At 40.5% G+C, this 21,925-nt stretch overlaps 3 protein-coding genes across 3 annotated transcripts; 2 read left to right on the forward strand and 1 right to left on the reverse strand.

Annotated features, from left to right (window-relative positions):
* The first annotated feature begins 6,939 nt into the window (after window positions 1-6,939).
* On the forward strand, window positions 6,940-18,022 carry LOC117496565. The gene is made up of 6 exons (XM_034148267.1): window positions 6,940-7,014; window positions 7,220-7,255; window positions 7,549-7,803; window positions 15,816-16,116; window positions 17,046-17,245; window positions 18,000-18,022. The coding sequence occupies exons 1-6, from the start codon at window positions 6,990-6,992 to the stop codon at window positions 18,020-18,022; spliced, it is 840 nt and encodes a 279-aa protein (XP_034004158.1). The 5' UTR covers window positions 6,940-6,989.
* Window positions 17,977-19,229, forward strand: LOC117496564 (transmembrane protein 14A-like). Its single transcript, XM_034148266.1, has 4 exons — window positions 17,977-18,138; window positions 18,237-18,338; window positions 18,423-18,510; window positions 18,706-19,229. The coding sequence occupies exons 1-4, from the start codon at window positions 18,063-18,065 to the stop codon at window positions 18,746-18,748; spliced, it is 309 nt and encodes a 102-aa protein (XP_034004157.1). The 5' UTR covers window positions 17,977-18,062; the 3' UTR covers window positions 18,749-19,229.
* A 161-nt stretch (window positions 19,230-19,390) lies between these two features.
* On the reverse strand, window positions 19,391-21,385 carry LOC117496570 (glutathione S-transferase 3-like). Its single transcript, XM_034148270.1, has 7 exons — window positions 21,322-21,385; window positions 21,081-21,201; window positions 20,936-20,987; window positions 20,546-20,678; window positions 20,323-20,458; window positions 20,063-20,188; window positions 19,391-19,616 (listed from the first exon to the last, which is right to left on the reverse strand). The coding sequence occupies exons 2-7, from the start codon at window positions 21,165-21,167 to the stop codon at window positions 19,479-19,481; spliced, it is 672 nt and encodes a 223-aa protein (XP_034004161.1). The 5' UTR covers window positions 21,168-21,201; window positions 21,322-21,385; the 3' UTR covers window positions 19,391-19,478.
* Between the last annotated feature and the right edge of the window lie 540 nt (window positions 21,386-21,925).

Consider the following 21,925-nt stretch of genomic DNA (forward strand, 5'->3'; position numbering starts at 1 on the left):
GAGTCAGCATCACCAAGACCGTAGAAATCCTATCGGTGAAACCGAAAAGTTGTTACATTTCACAAGCATATTAAACTGACGTTATATTAACCTCCGCTACACAGTGTATTTTGCTTTAATAAAAAATGTTGATCACAAAAAAAAGGGTTATTTTGCGATTTGGCAAATCTGAGTCTGCTGTTGACTCGTGCATGAGGACGAGTCTGCTGGATCTCTGGATCTGCTGCTATACAGCTACGGCTCTGAGTCCGCACGAGTCTGCTGTGTTTTGCACAGTGAGTCAGGATTTGCGAATCTGAGTCTGTGAAGTTCCGCTAACTCGTAGGCTACTGGTCTCTCTCGATCATTGACCTGGATTCACGGATCCCGCGATTTTGATTAAGTCCATTATGTTTCCGGCTCTAAATGAAGTTTCAGTGTAGACTTCTAACAAAATGGTCATGTTGTGCAACAGTCTCCTGCGTCTAATAGCTGCATTTCCAATAAGGATCTTACTTGGCAAAACGTTTATTTTGAACATAGCACACAAAAAGAAACAAACAATGGCAAATGATAGAAAATTGCAAAACAGTTAGAATATATAAAATGTCTTAATTATACAATTATTATTATTAAACATATAATTATATCTAATCATATGCCCCCCATATTTTCTCATGGACTGCGTAATCATTGCAATACTGGTGTGTGTATGTGTTAAATGTGTATAAAGTGGTGTCTTTTGCTTTAATAAAACATATTGATCACAAAAAAAAGGTCATTTTGCGATTTAGCGAATCTGAGTCTGCTGTTGAATCGTGCATGATGACGAGTCTGCTGGATCTCTGGATCTGCTGCTATATGGTTACAGCTCTGAGTCCGCACGAGTCTGCTCTGTTTTGCACAGCGAGTCAGGATTTGCGAATCTGCGAATCTGCGAATCTGCGAGTCTGCTGTTGACTCGTGCATAATCTAGCGCGGGAGCCGGGTGCTGGAGGAGGGGCTATGCTCGTGCACATGACGAGTATGGATCTCTGGATCTGCTATGCTATTACGGTTAGGAGATGTCGGCTCCTCTGAGTCCCCACGAGTCTGCAGGAAGTTTCACTGATCCACGTCCACTCCCCTGAGCCAAACGATCACTTCTGGCAGCTATCCTACTTGCTAAAGGGTAGGTAGATGGACTGGGGTACGTTGTAATGTGATTTTACATGTTATAAAGAGAGTAGCGAGTGACGCAATTTATAGTTTTAATTTGTACGTCACACCAAGTGTGGGACTCAAAGGACTCGGGTTAATGGAGAGGGGAGACTCGTCACGACCAGCTCATTTCTAGGATCCGGGTTAATGATCCGGATGAATCAGGACTCGCCCATCTCTACAAGGAATGCAGCGAAACGCGGACTTGGTTCGCCTGCAGCCCGCTGTAGTATTAGCTAAATAAATTATGTTGAACAAAGCTTATTAAGCTGAACATCGCCACAATTGTTCTGCTATGTATCGGTACTTTTATTTTATTAACGTGATGACAAGCATTAAGAATAACAAAAAATAGCTAATTCTCTTGCAGATTGTCTCGTTTGATTATGAATGTAACGTTTATATAGGGGAACACTGTTTTATCAAAACCAAAGTGCCACGCAGTAACTTGGTATGCATGTATTTCATGTTAGCTTCTTAGCCTGAGCTAGCTCTGTTTACTTCCAGTTCGGAGGCAGCAGATCCCGCCTCGGCTCCGCCTCTTTGCCCTTATTTGGAGCAGGCGGGAGTTAGACTCTGACGTCACTGTCGAGCCGTTAGTGGCCGACTCCGCCTACTAAGGGCTTCTCGGCAAGTCTGCAGAATCCTATGGGTGACGTCACGGACCCTACGTCCATTTATATATACAGTCTATGTCTATACCTCTATGCTTGGACTGCTGCCCCTCTACATATCCACTTACATATCACACAAACAGTACAGCTATAGACTACGATCTCAAAATGACATCACTCTGTCCGTCGATCCCCTCAGTTCGCACGGTGTTTGGGAAAAAAGCCATATCGTACTCTGCCCCCTCGACCTGGAACACACTTCAGCAGGAACTTAAGCTGACCAGTTTGATACCCATCACGGATTTTAAACTAATTTTAAAAAAGCTGGAGAAATCATCTGTGGGTGTTTGCACCTGCTATATCTGACTACTGTATATGGATTTCAATGACTACTTTTTACGATGTTGTATTGTATTGTTGCCTCTGTGTTTAGTGTCCTGTCTGTCTGTAACTTTGTGTGGTAGTGTTACCACTGACAGGTCTCTCTTGAAAATGAGACCTTGTGTCTCAATGAGATTTTACACCTGTATAAATAAAGGCTAAATAAAAGAATTTAAAAAATAAATCTACTCTAAGGCGCCCCCTGCTGGTGGGAGCTCTGCAGCACACTCACTAACAGCAGTACTGCATAAAGTACATCATAACACTACAGCAGCACACATAGGCGTTCCTCAAGGATCAGTACTTGGCCCCCTCCTCTTCATCATTTACATCCTCCCCCTCGGTCAGATACTCCGCAAATTCAACCTGGACTTCCACTGCTATGCTGATGACACTCAGATCTACCTCAGCACCAAATCCCTCCATAACCCCCCCCTTACCCACATCGATTCCTGTATGACAGCTATAAAAACTTGGATGCAACATAACCTCCTCAAACTGAACAGCAACAAAACAGAACTCCTAATCGGCTCCAAATACACCCTCAGCAAGGTCACTTAACATAACACTCACCATCGATGGCACCCCTATTTCCCCTCAAATCAGGCACGCAACCTTGGTGTAATCTTTGACCCCACCCTCTCCCTCCAACCTCACATCCACCAAACAGTCAAAACCTCATTTTTCCACCTTCGCAATATTGCAAAAATCCGACCCTCTCTCACCCGCCCCGCAGCCGAACGACTAATCCACGCCTTCATTTCCTCCCGCCTCGACTACTGCAACTTACTTCTCTACGGCATCAGCACTACATCCCTCAACAGACTCCAACGGGTTCAAAATGCAGCTGCACGTCTCCTCACGCAAACCAAACCATGGCATCACCCCAGTCCTCAAAGACCTCCACTGGCTTCCTGTCTTCCACCGCATCAACTACAACATTCTGGTCCTCACCTACAAAGCACTCCACCATTTGGCCCCCCCTTATCTCACAAACCTTCTCACTCCTTATCAACCCCCACGGTCCCTCAGACCCACCGCAGCCTGACTCCTATCCACCCCCACATCCACACTCTGCAGCTTTGGGGACAGAGCCTTCTCAGTGGCAGCTCCTAGGCTCTGGAATTCCCTCCCCCAAGATCTTCGTGACTCCGAGTCCCTCACAGTCTTTCAGTCCCGCCTCAAAACCCATCTCTTCAACTCTCATAAGCCCCCTTCCCCTCTCAATCGAGAAGCCCCTCAATGCAGTGCGCAATGCCTCAATGAGCTCAATGTGGGCGGGAGCTCAACATGGGCAGAGCTTCACAGATGACGCGTTGCATCCTGTTTCCCGGTAGCAGTTCTCTTCCCTCCCTTCAATCTAACCCTTCCCTTCCCCCCATCCTAACCCTAACCACTCCCTACCTTTTTACCTAATCCTAATCTTCCTTCCTCCATCCCAAACCTAAACCCCAAAACCTCTCCTACTGTAAGAAATTAAAATCAATGTTGATATGACGTAATTTAAATTAAATACAGGGTTTTAATTTAAAGCAGTTTTATTCTGAAAAAAACGGAAGTTCACACTAACTATTAACTTAACACTTTTATTCTGAAAGGTCTTCATTTCGGGTTAGCCCTGGGATTAACACTCATTTATTGACGCTGAAATAACGTTTATCAGGGAATGTTTAAATAACCACAGACATCAGAATTATATATATATATTAATAATATAAGATATAATATGTTACTTTTGTGACTGGGTAAATACACAACACGGGAGTCGGGACGTCACGTGACTCAAAGGTTGAGAAAGCTTGAGCTCCGCCCACGTTCAAATCAAATCAAATCAGGTTTTATTTATAAAGCACATTTAAAAGCGATTTTGGTCGAGCCAAAGTGCTGTACATGTAATAAAAACACATTACTACAAAACACAATAAACGACAATAAATTACACCAGATATAACTTAAAAAACAAAATAAGAATAAAACACACACGGAAAAGTCAGGAGTCATGCTCCGCTCTAGCTAGAATGCCAGAGAGAAGAAGTGTGTTTTTAGTTTTGATTTAAAAACCCCTAGGGTCTGGGCCGACCTTACATGGAGGGGCAGAGTGTTCCAGAGCCTAGGGCCAGCTGCTGCGAAGGCTCGGTGCCCTCGGGTTTTTTTTTGAGACGTTGAGACGTTGAGGCATAGAGAGGCGAAGTCCCTCCCCTTCCGGTGGACCTCCATGGGACCTTATTTCGGAAAAGTTATGCATTGAAGTCAATGGAGAGAGAAAGATTATCTTTCGATCCCGTTTGAATTGAGCCACGAATTACACATTACACGATATTTGTCAATTTAAAAGATAATTTACAAGTCAAAAAAATAAAAATGTGTCGTAAAACTGTGAAGTAACACTTTTTTGTGTGTGAAACCGCTCAATGAACTACATCTCCCTTCTCGCACCACACACCAAGACGGCCGTCACGTTGGCACATTTCACTTCTTTCTTTCAGAATGAGGCGGAAAGTATTAAAAGAGGTGAAAATCACTACAAGTCTGGGCATGTTGAGAGCTGTACATACACACAAGGGGAGTTAGTCGGTTCTGTAAGAGCCAGCATGCGGGACCGGGATTCTGGGATTTGTAGTCTTTCTAGTTGCCTATTTTTCATAGTCTTATATTGCAGTTTTACGACAAACTGTGACTTTTTTTACTTGGAAATTATTATTTAAGATTGACAAACATCATATGTGTAATTCGTGGCACAATTCAAACGGGATCGAAAGATAATCTTTCTCTCTCCATTGACTTCAATACAAACTTTTTCCGAAATAAGGTCCCATGAGTCCCACCGGAAGGGGAGGGACTTCGCCTCTCTATTGCGCACTGCATTGAGGGGTACTACTCTCAATCAACTTCCTCTTGACTGCCTTTTCTGTTTACTTTATTTGATTTCTTTATTTTTGCCTGCCATTGTTTGTCTACCCTCCCTCATACTGTAAAGCGTCTTTGAGTTGTAGAAAAGCGCTATATAAATATAATGTATTATTATTATTACTCTGACTTCAGTAAGATCTTGAATGCAGGACTTTTATTTGTACTGAAGTATTTTTGACAATAATGTATTGGTACTTTTACTCAACTCAAGCATCTGAATACTTCCAAAATATAAACACTGCCTACCAGTGACGTGCGGTGAGGTTCATGGCTGGTGAGGCACTGACTCACTGAGTCAGATTTACAAATATTATATTTTGACCTTAATCGAAATATTCGGTTATTTTCAAAAGCTTTTTTAGTCTGATGCTTCGATTCATTTTAAACAGACCGTTCAACAAAAGGATACCCAAAATCTAAATATTGGATTGTTCTTTCTTAGTAAGATCCCATTTTCATTACAAATGTGGTCTTACCTTGACTTGAAGATGAAGTCCATGCTATCCTTCTGGACAACAATCTCTATTACTTTATTGTTAAAGTCCTCCTTATCTTCCTGTAGTTTCAAAAGTCTAGTTTGTTGTTTGCGGTAGAATAACAGTAGCAACAAGAACCTGTGGGCTCACGTGCGCCCCCTTCAGTGCGGCAGAGGTTATGGCTGCCTCTCCTGGTGCTTTTTTCATTGCCGTTGTATGATGAGACCAGCGAGCCTAAATATCATATATACGTGAAATAAGTTATTTAGAGACTATGGATGGCGAGGATAAATGTAATAAAGGGATCTACAAACATTACATTGGTGACCTACAGTGAGATGGGAACAGGTATGCGCTTAGGGCCCGCTTTCCAGCCAGTTTCTGTGGGGTGACGCATTCTGAGGTGAGGCAGATCTCATCTGTGCCTCACCTTACCCCACAGTAACTGGCTTGAGCACGCTCACAAAATAAGTGCCCGCGCTACATTAGTGCCCGCGCTCCAGCAAGTTACTGTGGGCTTACGAGAGGCAGAGCACGTCCCTGCCTCACTTCTCATCGCTCCCGTAACGGAGCTCGGCCAATTTGCTGATTTTGACTATAAAAAGCGATTGGAATCATACATAAATACACACTTACAACACAGATCAGTGGAGACATTTTATTATTATTACTATTTAGTTTTTCTTTAGTTGTTTCTCCGTTACATTGGAGTAAGACAGGTGAGGCCCTGTCTCCCCTGACTGCACATTGCTGCTGCCTACATATTAATAAAAAAGCTGAATTCAATTGAAAAATACCACAAAATAAGGGGTCTCTTATAAATACATGAAATATTTAACAATAATCTATGAATAAAAAGGTAGTTGGCATCATCACTGTTTCTCGATACTGTCGCATACGTGTATGCTAAGCTAACATGTAGCTGCTCCAGCACACTCACAATGATGTCAAACAGACAGTCTGTGGTTAGTACAAACACACACTTTCTCTCAAGTACAGAAGTATGTCAGTACATGAAGTTAGTTACTGTCTGTTCTTGATCGAGCAAAACAAAAAGAAGGAAAGAATGCTTTCTTAGCCTCGGACAGAGTTAGTGACACGTGGGTAATCGATTCACCTCTCAAGAAGTTTGTTCTGAAATTCTCTTTTCCAAAATTGTGTCCAATGACAGTTCCCTGAAGGCAGCATCTCTCTGGACCAATGGGATTCCTCCATGTGATTTTGGATTATAGCAGAAAATAATCTCTGTGTCAAACAAACGTTTAGTTCATCAGGATGATCTCACATATTAACACTTTATGATTTTTGAATTAAAGCTAACATTAGGCTATCTCTTCAGAGCAGGAACAGGAAGTGGTTTTACGGCTCGGACAGAAGAAGAAGAAGAAGAGGAAGAAGAAGAGTTGATCTCATTGCACCAAGAAGCAGAATGAAGGACACTTCTCTCCTGCTCCGTGAGTAACCCTGAACACATTTAATACTTCCAGATATGAAAGAGGGATAAAGGGTCATGTTTAATAGATGAGAACAAATGGGGTTTAAATGTTATAGAAACAGTGAAAAAGTGATCAACAATATCTCTCTCCTGAATGCAGGACTCGTGTTTCTGTTTTGAATGTAATCACTTCAAACTAATAAAGTGTTGTGTTTGATCTCCAGTGCTGAGCTCCCTGTTCTGCTGCTCAACAAACGCAGGTCAGTAACCTTTAGATTCTCAGGAGGAAACACTTTGCTGCTGGTTCTCTTTCTCAAAGACACAGAGACATTCTCTTTTTCAAAGAATGCTTTAAAGGCTACATTTATTTCTGCTCACTAAACTATATTGAGTTGAATATTTGATCCTGTTTGAGTGTTTGTTAACGTGATGAAACCACTGTCTCTGAACACTCTGACGCCTGAACGCCTGCAGTCACTAAACCAGTCCGTACCAGATTCTGGGACGAGTTTTATTTTTTAAGTTTGACTCAGAATCCAATAACTCCCTGCAGCTCGTCTGACGGTGACTCCCAGCAGCTCTCAGGTATTTGAAAACGAACGTATGTCTCTGAGATGTGAGGACAACTCTGATGGATGGACTGTGAGGAGAAACACGAGCATTGATAACAGAGCTGAGTGTAAAGACTGGGGAAGACCTGCTGGTTCCTCCTGTAACATCAGCTTCCCTGACCCTTTGGACAGTGGAGAGTACTGGTGTGAGTCCACTGAGGGATCCACCAGTAACACCATCACCATCACCGTCTCTGGTAAGATCAGCCTCTCTGTTTCCTCATCAATACTACGAACCCGCCTACTTCCTCTCCTCCTCCATCCACCATGGACCCGACCACACCCCAACCTCATTCCCGCTTCCTCCATATTGTGTTCAGGGTGATCTGCCACCTGGTGGTTTTCTGCCCGTACTGCATCTCCACTTTCCTCATGGTGTCTATATATCGGGAGAGGGCCAGAGGTAACTTCTCTCAGTTTCTACATCTAAATAAGGGGTGTCCAAACTACGGCCCAGGGGCCAAATGCTGCCCGCGGACCATTTTGAATCGGCCCTCGGCAAATTCATAATGTATAATGGAATATGGCACAAATTAAACTTGTGCTTGTCTTATATTGTACTTCTTAAATATAAATGTAAACATATGTTACACAGAAGTATTCATGTGTTAATGAGACCACTTTTCAAATACATTCAGTCAATTAAAGTTGGAAACATTTTCTAACAAATCTTAGTTGATAAGAAAAAAGCCCAATGACTTATTTCCACAACAAGCTTGAAATAAACCTTCATATTTCCTCTTATTATAATCAATCTGAGGATCTGCTTTAAGGGATGAGCTAAACACTCACAAGCATCATGTACCTACATTTGATTGATTTTACTAACTGAACTTACGAGGTAATAAACCTCCAGTGAGCGGCCCAGCCCTTCGTCTATTTTTCAGTATGCGGCCCTCGTGAAAACAGTTTGGACCCCCCTGATCTAAAGGGATTTAACATCCACCAAAACTCTTAATACGTTTTCTACATTTTCTTTCTGACAACAGGAAGCGACCACGCTGAGCAGGGATTGGACGATGACTACGATGATGTCATGTCTGCTGTCACCACGGAGCATCAGTTCTGAAACAGTGGAGGACCCAGAACGCTTCCCTGAGGAACGCCATGTTTTGAACTCAGTGTAATTACATTCAATCATGTATTGACTGATATCGTGCACATGCAATATTATTCCCTTTATTTCTGAAGCAGTGGTCTATTAGCATTAGCAGCTAATGCTCAGTACAAAGAAGATATGCAGATACAAAGAAAACATATACTGAAGTTAAACAATTAGAAAGTTGTAATTTTGGCCATTTTCTTTCACATTTCAGGAAAATCTACTAAACTTTTAAAATCATTGAATTCATTCAGGATTTATCCCAAAAATCTCCTAAAGCTTTTCACAAACATTACAACAGTGATGTATGTATTAAATGTACATCACCATATGTAGAAGTTGGAACATTGTTTATTTTGATAGAATTCTTGTAGAAAATCAGCTCCAGGATCTTTATTGACTTATTGACGAGTGGAAGGTGAGTCTAGTTTACAGTTACATTAAATAACTCTGCGTATAAACTCTTATTCATTATCTGTTCACCAGACTCCGTTAGAAACCCTGTTTTTTAAAGCTTACATCCTCAAAATTATTTGCAGGTCTTCTGGGACGGGTCTGCTTTCTGTTCCAGAACTAAACCTGGAGAAGTTCAGTTATTCATCTCCAAATATCTGGATCAAACCCCCAGAAACCTGCAGGTCCTTTTAAATCCAGACTGAAGACTTCCCTGTTTGCTTTGAACTGAACTATTCTTAACTCACGATGCACAGTAACTGTTATTCATGTGTTGTATACCTGAGTTATTCTATATCAGCTAGTTTCATGTTTATTTTAGTCCCTCTGCTTTTGAATGATCTGCTGCATTATTTCTTAATGTCTTTCAGTTGTGTAACGCACTTTGAATCGCCTTGTGTTGAAGAAGCTTTAAATAAACCTGCCTTACAGGAACACTTGTATTTCATCATTAGGGTTTGTTGTGTTGGGTTTCCTTTCCCTCTCAGAGCAATTATATTAAATACTCCTTCCAAAAAAATAAAGTTTAGCTTATTATTTATTCTACATTAGTATATTTCCCTTTAGTTATAATAGTGTTTTTTGGAAAAGGTATGTATTATATATCCAGTCATGAAAAACCTGAGCACATTAATCTGAGAGAGATGAGTTATTGTTTTCACAACGTAACTCCTGATTATTTGAGAATCCTTTGAGTGGGTTAAGATCATTCTTAGATTAAGTGAGAAATGGATTTAACTTCTGAATGTCTGCATCAATGGCATTAATAATTAATATCTCATTCTTAACTGTGAATGGTTTTCATTTATTTAACATTAGAAATGTTTTAGTCTGGACAAACTCTCTCTGTTGAGATTCCTGGAAAAGGGAAATGACAAAAGATTTTTCATAAAAAAAGTTGATTCAAAAACAAAACTCTGTTATTAGATCTTTACGGACGTCAGATGTCCTGTTGGGTATTCAGCCCTCCAGCGCCAGGGGGCAGTGTTGCCAACTTGGCGACTTTCTCGTTAAATTCGGCGGCTTTCCAAACCCTCCGGCTACTTATTTTTGTCAAAAGCGACTAACGACTAATTTAACGACTTGTAATGGTGTTATTAGGGACTTTTCTGGTGTTTGGAGACTCAAATATTGTTCAGCAGTTAACGAGCCGCGGGTGCTGCCGTGAGCCCCTCTGCCCTCCCATAGTACTCACAGGCGCTCAGACTCACAGTTGCCTCCCGCAGCAGCTCAGCTGCAGTCAGAGCAGAGAGGAGACAGCCACACTCTCCCGCGTCGAGACGGCAAATGAATTGCGCATGAGCGGGATTTAAATGTAAAATGTAAATGTTTCTTCACTGTCACTGTCACACATAAATAACTGCCTTTCCTTTGCTTTGACTCACACAGCCTCAGTCACTTAATCACCTCGTCCACTGTGTGTGTGCCTCTGTGACAAGCTAAACATCCACGTAGGTCATCATGTCACAGTCTAAACTGTAGCCTATTCACAAAAGTACAGAAAGGAGTGGGAATCAAACCCTGATTTTAAAGGATGGTTGAAGCCATTTATTGGAGATGACACACGGGCATACTATACTGCCTTTATTGTAAGGGAGATTTCTACTAAAAACTACTAAAACAATTTCTACTTTCTACTTTTTCTAATAGAGACATTTTTGATCTACTGTCGTCTGGATTTACTCTGGTGGTTTCAAGTTTTGATCCTTGAAGGGGGTGGAACGTTTTTTTACCGCCATTACATGATATGCAAATTAGGCGATGACGTCATTTAGGGACTTTTGGCGACTTTTCGGACTGCCAATAGCCGCGTTCACACCAAGTACTTTCCTGTACTTAGTTCCGGCACTAAGAGCCCTGGCGCTTTTAACCCCAGGGTACTTAGTACAGATCGCGTTCACACCGGAGTACTTTTCCCTGAGGGAAGATTACAAGTACAGTAGGTGGCGGTAAGCACCTTAAAGTTGTTTGCAACCCGCTACAAAACAAGAGAAGAAGAAAAACTGATACAGGATCTGTTTAATCGCCATGTCGGTTTTCTTTATTGCACTCTCAAGACATAACATTAAATAGAAATATTTTAAATGTAACTAAAGTGTCAGTTGTACATGTCAGTAAACATTGTCAATATAAAATAAAGTGTCAGTTGTACTATATAATAACAGTAATAACAATATAAAATAAACTCCCAGGTGTAGGGAGTCTCAGCAGCAAACCCACCTTTATTATATATCTTCCTGAGACCCACTGCATCCGTCTGCCATAAACACTATGCAAACATACATGTTAGTTTTGGCCCATAGTGGACTCCATGTTGTGTTGTGTGAAATGGGGGGGAATTAAAAGTTTAGGTCAAATAATATTTAAAATTATATAAATTGTCATATTTGTGTATGTGCCCCTGCCATTCCCCCACAAGGTTGCAACATTGATGATAAATAAATGACAAATAAAGCTTTGCCAGTTTATAACCGATGAAACATGATGGTATCAGAATAATCACTTACATGTGATGTATAGGATGCTACACAGGTCACAAAAGATAAAGTGTCAGGAGAAATAAGCTTAACCGCCATGTCGGTTTTCTTTATTGCACTCTCAAGACATAACATTAAATAGAACAATTTTAAATGTAAATAAAGTGTCAGTTGTACATGTCAGTAAACATTATATATAAAATAAAGTCATAACAGTAATAACAATATAAAATAAACTGTCCCAGGTGTAGGGATAGTCTCAGCAGCATGCACACCTTAGTGCAACGTTGTGTGTCGTGTGTCAGTATTTACAAAAACTATACCAAATAAACTGTTATTAAATGCAGTTTGTCGCTCATCCTGCCGCTGCGCCGACGCTTCCTCATGGCGCAGCGCCCACACTTCATCCTGGTGCTGCTGGCGCTCCATCTGCTGCTTGAACACTTCTGCCTGGCGCTCCATCGAGGTGAGCATCTTGTCCTCCGTTTCCTGGGCCTTGGTGAACAGCACCATCTGATCTCCACGCAGCGACTCATTCACCACGGCACGCCGGTCCTCCAACGCCTGGGCGGTGTCAAAGAAATTCGCATCCCGTGTCCGCTTTCCTAAGAGGGGAAAATAAGCAATATACAATATACAAGTTTAGTCGCCATGTAGTTTTACAACATACTAGGAATGTGTTTTTTGTATTTTCACAAATAGAATTAAGGTTTCACAAATCTGAAACTGTGTTATAAAGAATGTTTAGACCCTCTGGGATAATCCAGTCCAAATAAATCGGCTATGCAGCGATTTAAGAGGTTCAAACACGGAGGATTGTTCCTTTTTGAAGAGTGCTTCATGTATGCTTGAACTTTGTTTAATGTTGTTGAGGCAAGTTAAACATAAAATATGATGAATATTATGAAATAAACATGATTGTGAACATCAGTTCGATGCGCAACGTTCTTTCAAGACAAAGTTACAGTGTGTGTGTACTGTGTGCTCGGGGCCGGTGTTAGCCTATTATGGCTAGCATGGCTAGCTTGATCTACTGAGCAAATAAAAGTACATCTGAGACCATTATTGTGCAGATTAAAACCCCAGTGCATGTAGTTGATTTTACCTTCGTCGTGGTCGTCATCGTTGGCCACTGAATCCGCCGTTTGTAGTCCTGCCCGAGTTTCTTTATTTTTAGCCGGTGTGCCGTGGGGCTGTGCACATTCCCAGGTCGAGTGAAAGCTACTGAACTGGCTTCAGTGCATTCCCTGGGTCGCGTCCTCTGCGTAGATCTCCAGAAGCGCCGACACCTCCTCATCATTTCTTGATGCTTGCCATAACTGCTTTCAAAAACAAACACAACGCACGGAGCGTTGTGTTTTTGTAGCGAGGAAAAACAATGGCGGCTCTACACAACATTTTCAGAGTTGTACGGGCGTGGTTTGCAATTCGCCCAGCCAATCAGCACTGGGGCACTTTTGGAGAACTTTTCACCCACAGAAAAGTACGCTCTCTGAGTTGGCTCTAAAAATGGGGGTAAAAGTACCCGAGATTAAGTACGATTTTTGGTGTGAACGCGACTCACGGAACTAAAACGCGAAAAGTACGGTGAAAGTACTCCGGTGTGAACGCGGCTAATGGAAAAGGTTCCAAACTGCACCAGACTTCAGATGACAGTTAATGGTCCGGCCCTCAACAGCTCGAGACACCTACACACACACCTCGACGTGCGGACAACAGCCTGCGGAGCGTCGAAGACCCGCTCAACGCTGCTTGCAGCTTTAATTTAGTATTAAAGTTAATTACAGTGCTGGTGGAATCAACAGAACGTCATTTACTCATTAAAACTGGGTGTGAAGACAACTAGGATTTTAGAAATGATGTGTAAATAATATGAATTAGTGCAGGGACTGTATTGTTTTCTATTTCCTTCATAAAGTTACAAGTTGCATTTCACACCAGATTTCAAAATCATACATCATCGGCTAATCTGCGTTTATCTCCCGATGTTGCAGCCATTGACGCACAGGCGTCGTTTCATTATTCCTCTAACATTGTGTTTGACCCCTCAGTAATTAATCACACAGAAAACATTACCTATTAACAGCAGCGTCTTCCTGTAAACAACATGACTTTTGATTATTTTGTGTTCCCTGTTGTTAGAGGAGATCTGTTTGAATGTCTAAAAAAAAAACATCCCGTTTCAGGCAGGAATAAACATCGACGATGTGTTTCTAACAAACAAGAGAGAGAAAGAAAAGCATTCTTCTCATCATCACGCACTTCCTGGTCTCATGTGGTGGCGAAGGTGATTTTAGTGATTTCACAAGGAAGTGGAAGTGACTCGAGGCCGCGTTCACACCGCAGCTACATGAGTCCAACATCTGAGTTTCACATCCGACAAACCATTCTCTTCGTTATGATCAGGTTTAACCATTTCAACTTATGTGCCGGTACAGTGTATAGTACTTTAAGAAAATCAAGACATTGTCATATCTGATAATTGGAAGTGTTAAAAATGTACAATCGGTTAATTATTTTGAAAAAGGGGCACAGTAAATGCTACGTTATCGTAATATAGCATTTTTAACCCTACTGATATGACCAGTAGCAGATTGGTGTTTGAACAAAGTAAACAATTATAATTATTTAAACTATTGTAACAAATGAATCCCTTTTCTCTAAGTTAAATAATAAATTATATTCTGAACAACCATAAAACCACGGTACATTTTTGGGAAAGTTCAAACATTATATTTATATTTCTGTGGCCGATGGAGGTTATAAAATCATAGATTGGCTCTTTGTCATTTTTTTTCAACCCACTTCAAATGAAACTGTATCGTCCTTGGTCCGCATTACAACGTTAAAGCAAATGAAAGTCTTTCTGACGGACCAACTAAAAGATAGAATGAGCTCCCTGCATGACTTTAGTAGCAGTTTGTTCTCCTCGTTGTCTTCAGACGACTGAAAATATGAAAGATGTTGATGAGTTTTCAGCTTGACTAGAGTTTATTAAGAAAGGTTTGGGTCAGGAGCCAGTGTTTGCGGCTACAGAGCAACATGTTGATTTCCTTTCTTTATTCCAGGCGGTTGTTTTTAAAGTGTTTTGGAACATTGTTTTGCAGTCGAGACGCTGAGTGTAGTATTTTCTTTTTAAGAGTGATCCTGCAAAATAAATCCTGTTTTTGTGTGTCTCTGCTCCTGATCCTCCGTGCACACACACTCCGTCTCGCGCAGTGTTTATTAAAGTGGCCCATATTGCCTCTGAAGGTCGATGGAAATCTGTTCACAGCTGATTGAGGCGCTCTCTCCGCCGCTGAAGCAATCTCTCGCTGCTGACTTCGATCAAGTTTCCTCTTTTGGCCGCAGTGCCAGGCTTCCTGATAATATTGCATGTTGTGGAAACAGGAACTCTGAGGTCTCGGGGGATTCACGTGTAGCCTTGAGCGTTCACTCTTGGCTACATTTTTATATCTGACCTCGGACACTTTTCTTTCTCTGCTCAGGGCTCTGACACTTTGAATAAAATCTCCACTTGACACTCAATATACAATACATATTTATTTTAGGAACTTTTATAATAATAATAAAGCTTTATTTAGATAGCACTTTTCATACAACACATGTAAGTGCTTTACAAAATTACACATCACAAGTAAAAAATAAACAAGAAATTCCCCTCAGATTATTTGTAGGTACATGCAGCAAAATATAACATTTTAACAGGTTAATAGACACAAGGAGGTAAAAGGAATGATAATACAAATAAAAATAAATAATGATTTCTCTCCCACAGATAAGACACAAGACAACTGAATCGATGCAACAATATAAAACCCCATAAGTGAACATATAGGTACAACAGAAAGAAAAAGATAAGATAATAGTCATAAAAAGACCATAATTCTAATAAAGGTTCAACCATTAAAATATTTTAAAAAACAACGTAAAAATAAATATTGCTATTGAAACATATTAGATTAATAAAATAAGATAAAATCCTTTAAGACCTATACAATCATTTATCAGGTGATGCTGAAACTGAATTACTTTTATCTCATGCAAATAATCACTTATACGTTTATTTGATATTTGATTGACTTTTCTACCTTTCCTCTGATGTTATATTAGATATGAGATACGTATTGGGCTATGAATCACTTATGAAACTGTGGTTCACCGGAGTGACCAACAGGCAGTGGTTCGTGCCCGGCCTTTATTCTCTGGAATCGAAGTGCCTTGGCATCACATCCAGCAGCTCCACTCCATCACTGTCACCTCGTGTTGATTTTAAGTGCTTACTCTACGTGCCGTTTTGCTGAAAGGCTTTTCCTGTTTTTGTTTAGTCTCTTTATTTTTCTGTGTTTGACAGAATTCCTGTGCAAAGAATGTCCCCGAGTCCACATATACTTTGACCGCGTGGACATAAAGGAAATTCCTTCAGAGCCACTGTTTTTCCGCAGGTGGCTGCATGAGCGGTTTGAAATCAAGGACCGGTAAGTGTGTATGTGTGTATGTGTGTGTGTGGGTGGAACAATTAATCATCTTGAAATTGCATGTTATTCAATCAATAAGTGAACTGCAGTTATGTTTTTACATGTTTTGCTTCCGCACACCACCAGTGTTATGCACAGATGTGTAGCTCGGCTTCAAAAACATATCCTAAAAATAATACCGTCTTCTAACTCATTCTTTAAATCTGTGTATATGCAGTTCCCTTTTTGTATAGACCTGTGATTCTGGGGCCAGTAACATTGGTATAAACAAAGGACGTGTTTTAAATATTATATTCAAATATAAGTTGGCTTGCCAAAAATAGTTAATGGCAGATAGAATTGCAGCTTAAGTGGTTGCTGGATGAATCTGAAGCTAATAAATAAATCTATTTATAGTTTAAGTCATTTAGTTAATGGAATAAATACTTAATCTTATTCTTGTTGCAGCCAACATGAATATGTTCTGCCTTTCTAATTCTTCTAAGCCTTTTGACTCTAGACTGTTCAGACAAAACAACACATTAGAATTCATTAACCTGGTATATAAAATGGCATTTATCACACAAAATGTTGAGCAATCAAAATAATAATCCTCTGATTTATCTGAGGATAAAAATAATAATGAATTGCGACCCTAAGATTGTTTTACTCAAGGGGCTTGACATAAAAAGTCCAGAAATCATTGATATGGACCGTAAAGAACAGAAGTGGAATGAAATAAAAGTTGTTGTCGTTCATATATTCAGTGTGCTAAGTTTGATCCCAACACCAATCAATCCACAAAAATCACTCAGGGGTCTGGGTGCAGTTTTTGTGCTGTAACTGCTGTAGAAATCCTAACCCGGACACATTTCTGCAACCTCCTCTTTAACCCTTGTGCTTTTCTGAGACGTGCTGAATTCCTAAGAGAGTTATCTGTCTTTTCAAAGGCTGCTGACGGACTTCTACGAGTCGGAGGATGCAGACAAAATACGCACGTTCCCGGGGGAAGGCAAACATTCTCCTCTGAGCCTTTCTAAAACCCTCCCGTCCATGGTGATCTTGGGGGGGCTGACACTGCCGCTGCTGCTGACGGAGAGCGGCAGGAAGGTGTACGTGGGGACCTGGCTGTACGGGACTCTGCTGGGCTGCTGGACTCTGCCCATAGAACAGCTGTACAAGAGAGCTATCAAGGTGTTTGACAGAAAGCCAAATTCATACCACCACTGTACCATCCTTGAAAAACACAATTTCTTGAGTTTTGACCATTTTAAGTCTTTTAAAAGTATGTGTTTTTTTTATAAATGTTTACATGGACTGGCCCCCCCTCCCTTAGGGGAATTCATCCACAAAAAACACACTGGACGCTGCACTAGGTCAGAAACCAGAGGAGACTGTGAAGTCCACCGTACGGACCACTTTTGGACAAAATGTCCTTTCCATTAAAGGCAGCTCTTTCTGGAATAGCCTCCCAACTGAGATACGGGATTGTCCCACTCTTAATAGCTTCAAAGGTCAACTCAGAGAATGGTTGAGAAACAAACAGACGTGCAATCACCGCTAAATGCACTTTAACACAGGGGTATCTCCTCTTGCACTTTATGTAGCTCTTGTATCTTCTCTTGAACTTTATATGTCGTAGCTGCTATATTGTATTGCCATGTGGTAAATACTTGTGTATGCTGCTCTTGCTCTCTTGCACTTTTTGCATATCATGTATTTTGTTTTTGCGATGTTTGTAAAATGTAATTTTCTTAAATGTTTTATGTGAGGGACTGCGGATGGAAATTAGCTCAAAGTTAAATCTGGCACTGTTACGCTTGATACATTTTAATGTTTTAAGTGTTCATTACTGTGCATTGTCCCTGCCAAATAAACGATTAAATAAAATAAAATAAATAAAGTCTTAATTCAACATTATTACTAATCGTACCTCACCCTGTACTGCACTTGTTCCTAGTTTTGAGATGGCCGTGGACTGGATTGGATTTGGCTATGCTCTCGCCATCGCCTATGGAGGATATATGGGTTACTCGAGAAAAGGTTAAACCCTTTTCATTTTGGCAGAAATCTTTACGAAAAATATGTGTCAGGTAAAAAATGAGCCCTGATAATCATTGTGTGTCTCCGTGTGATTGTAGGCAGCGTGATGTCCCTGATGGCCGGTTTAGTTTTTGGTGGGTTTTCTGCTTATGGTGCATTCAACATCTCTTATGACCCAAAGGACATCAAGGTCTCTTTGCGTGAGTACAGCTGAGCATGTCCCAAATAAATACAAATATAAATCAGAGTATTGAATTTAGTTCATGGTGTTTTCTTACTTTCAGTAACTGCTGGAGCCCTTTCGGTCCTGATGGGAATGAGATACAAGAAATCTGGGAAACTATTGCCTGCTGGCATCATGTCAGGGCTAAGGTGTGATTCAAACTTGATAAACATGACAACAAGTTAATTAATGAATGTAAATGTATATAACCAGGACTAGGTATTGCACAATTTATATATATATATTCTTTCTATTTATATAATATTACTATTATATTGTAAAAACATTATAAAAATATCAGACAATGATGTATTACTTTTTGATTTGCTGTCTCTTTCTTACAGTTTGTTGATGGTGTTTCGGCTGTTACTATCCCTCATGATGTGACAGGAGGAATAACTGGACTGACTCTCTCTCTATCAATGGACCAGCCTTGTTTGAATGAACAGCATTCCCAGCATACTAAAACAAGCCTTTTGTTTGGTATCATTACTTAACTAACATGTGACCAGAAAAAAGTCACCAGATTTAAGATTAACAACATACTGTATATTAGTGCAGTAAGTCTGCTTTGGTGATCTTATATAAATAACTGCTTTTTCTTGTGTTATATGTGCATGAATGTAAATGTCATGCTCTAAGATTAGCAGATGTACATGAGCTTATGTTGGCAGGGGGCTAACTATTCACTACAACTTCGGTGTTGCTGGCTGCTAATACTATCATGGTTTTAAATTACAGAAAAAGGGACGCCAAAATATGTATTCTTGAAGACATGCTATGTCTTTAACTTCAAATGATATTTACTGTCAATAAGTTAGTGATTTTTGTATTCATGGAAAAACAAAATAAACAAATCCTAAAATAATGACGTTTTTTTATGTAAACTGTGGATATTATACAAATCCTGTCATTGAATGAACACGGAACAAAGAAACACAGCAGCCATTAAATGTTTGTCAAATATTTATTCAGTGCAAACTACATAGATTCCAGTCAAGCTAATGCTAACGTTCGTGATGGTTAGTGAAGTATTGAAATATAGTCGATCCTCGTGGACAAAATGCTGTCCTTGCATTATCAATCATTCACCCTGCCTGTGAGAGGAGGACAGAGTTCACAGAAACGGGGATTTGATGTCGAAAACCTCCATGATGGTTTTCACGTATACATCGTCTGGCTGCGGCTTCCTCTTGCTGCCGGACTGCAGGAACCTGCTGACGGCGGGAATTCTGGTCATCCTGCCCTGGAAAGACTGGAGGAATCAAAGAAAAAGCAATCAGTGCATTGTTGTTATAATAATGATCAACTTACTGGGATTTCTTAGTTAAGATTTGTTGTTGTTTCTCTACTTAAATTCAGTCTTCAGAATCAGAATACCTATATTCGTCCCACAGAGGAGGAAATGTACATTGTTACAGTAAGTAAAGATAGCTTAATATAATTAGGAAGCATGCATACAAATATTTAAAATAAAAGTAGAAATTACACAATTTACAAAATACACATCCAGTACCAGTATAGTTTTGAGATAGCAGCCAGGTGGAAGTATATATTGCACGGTTATTTATGGTATATTAATTGCACATAAGTCGTTTTGCACAAAATGGGGTGTTATAGTCTTTGTTGTGTGTTAGACCTGACCGCTGCAGGAAGGAAGGACCTGCAGTATTATAAAGTGTGTTTCTTTTTCAAATTTACCTTGAGGTTGGGGAATTCTGCAAGGATGCCAGCAAATTTCTCCTCCAACATCAGGGTGCATTCGAGCAGCTGCACATCTGCACAGCTCAGTCTACCTCCAACCAGGTATATGGGCCCACTCAAAGCCTGAGATGTACACAACGCATACTTTAGTTTTCATATATTATACAAATTAACAGATACATTTTCCAATTTTAAATGTTTTAACCAAGCTTGAACTGTTATTTGATCACACTTATTTAAAGTAAGCATGGTGGTACCTTTTCAAACACAGGAAGGTAGCGGTCTTTTGCTTTATTTTGAATGTTGTCCAGTTTTGTTTTGACATCTGCGGCGAAGGGCAAAGTCATGATCATTTCCATGAGATCCATCAATCCCTCTGAGTGGGTGTTGACCCTGAGGGAAAGCATTGACACCTTCATCAACTAAAATCACATGTAAAAGAAGACTCTTGTAATGACTCTTCTAAAGAATGGACCCTACATGAGTTTGTCTTTGAGATCTTTTCCATGAAGGTTGTGCTTCTCTGCAATGTAGTTTAAGATTGCCTTTGTCTGAACAAGCTTCATGCCATCCATTTCCACAAATGGAACCTGTTGAAACATGAGGTCTCCATCTGCAAAAGAAACACAGCAGCGGCACACCCGTGTGGTAAAACATCAATCTATATTGTAGATAATAGCTTTGTCAACAGGTCATAAAACATTCGAATCATTCACCTTAACAAAGATAAGCTCACCCCAGGTTACATCACAAGTGGGTCAAAGTCACATGATAAACTCATTGTAAATTCAAATGTGTGACTTGGAAATTGGCCAGAGAGAATCGGGAGGTTTATTTGAACTTTGAACAACATTTTGGAAACACACTTACCACTCAGGAGTTTAAGATACTGCTCCCGAGTTGTCAAAAACACCTCATCAAACTGTAAACAGAGATCACATGACATATTTAGGTTTGAAGTTCCTTAAAATCAATAATATTCTCATGTTAATATCACCACACACCCTTTACTTACTTCCACTTCTGCAACAGTCAAGAGCCAGCGGATTGACTCCATTTTTCCTCTCCCATTGAAATAGTGAAGTACAACTTTCCCAGCCATGGCGATAGTATTTCGGAAGTGGATCGATTAATCTCTAAACCACACAATTAGTATCACACATTAATAATACAAAATACAAATACGCCCGGAAAATGATACCCAAAATTCGTTTTAATGTCTTGAACATAGACTGTATATAGGTCTTGAATCATACCTGTGCACCCTCAGCCCTGTCGTGGAGAAATGTGAGCAACACAAGTTAAGATCGGTCGTTGTATAATGAAGTAGCTGAATCAAAAAAAGATTAAGGTGGGAACGAAATTTGAAGACGTTTCATTGGTTGATTCGAGCCAATGAAAACGCGGGCCATTTACATGTTGGCGCTAGACATCATGGGAAAAATATGAACTGCTCGTCTTTTACTGACTATTTTCGTCAACTTTGAAGTATTTGTACATTTTAAGTTAATAAACATGAATGGGGAGATAAGGCGAACTATTATACCAACTATAAACACTTTTGTCGATATTCCACACCGTGACAGTAATCGGTTGTGTTTTACTCCCTTATATATACACCACGCCCCCCATTTCCTATATAGATGTGAGGGCGATCTGGCTGCGACATCTGTCACCCCATTGATCGCTAGGGTTTATTCGGCTGATCTGGCTGGCTAGGCGGGTGTCCCCTTCTCCTCCCTCATCGCTCCATGTGTGTCCCTCCCGAAGCCCCGCGCTCGGTGGAAGAGGACGGTTCCCCCGGCGGATGATGACCATCCTTCGGTGTACCAGTAGCTGCGCTCCCCTGCTAGAACCTCC

Source organism: Trematomus bernacchii, unplaced genomic scaffold (assembly GCF_902827165.1).
Source record: "Trematomus bernacchii unplaced genomic scaffold, fTreBer1.1, whole genome shotgun sequence".
Taxonomy (NCBI): domain Eukaryota; kingdom Metazoa; phylum Chordata; class Actinopteri; order Perciformes; family Nototheniidae; genus Trematomus; species Trematomus bernacchii.

Coding starts and splice junctions, on each gene's coding strand:
- LOC117496564 (XM_034148266.1), top strand. CDS start 18,063: ATGGCCGTGGACTGGATTGGATTTGGCTATGCTCTCGCCATCGCCTAT. Junction 18,139..18,236: donor TATGGGTTACTCGAGAAAAG/GTTAAACCCTTT, acceptor GTGTGATTGTAG/GCAGCGTGATGTCCCTGATG. Junction 18,511..18,705: donor GGCATCATGTCAGGGCTAAG/GTGTGATTCAAA, acceptor TCTTTCTTACAG/TTTGTTGATGGTGTTTCGGC.
- LOC117496565 (XM_034148267.1), top strand. CDS start 6,990: ATGAAGGACACTTCTCTCCTGCTCC. Junction 7,015..7,219: donor GGACACTTCTCTCCTGCTCC/GTGAGTAACCCT, acceptor TTTGATCTCCAG/TGCTGAGCTCCCTGTTCTGC. Junction 16,117..17,045: donor CGGTTTGAAATCAAGGACCG/GTAAGTGTGTAT, acceptor GTCTTTTCAAAG/GCTGCTGACGGACTTCTACG.
- LOC117496570 (XM_034148270.1), bottom strand. CDS start 21,167: ATGGCTGGGAAAGTTGTACTTCACTATTTCAATGGGAGAGGAAAAATG. Junction 20,988..21,080: donor TGACTGTTGCAGAAGTGGAA/GTAAGTAAAGGG, acceptor CTCTGTTTACAG/TTTGATGAGGTGTTTTTGAC. Junction 19,617..20,062: donor CAGAATTCCCCAACCTCAAG/GTAAATTTGAAA, acceptor TGATTCCTCCAG/TCTTTCCAGGGCAGGATGAC.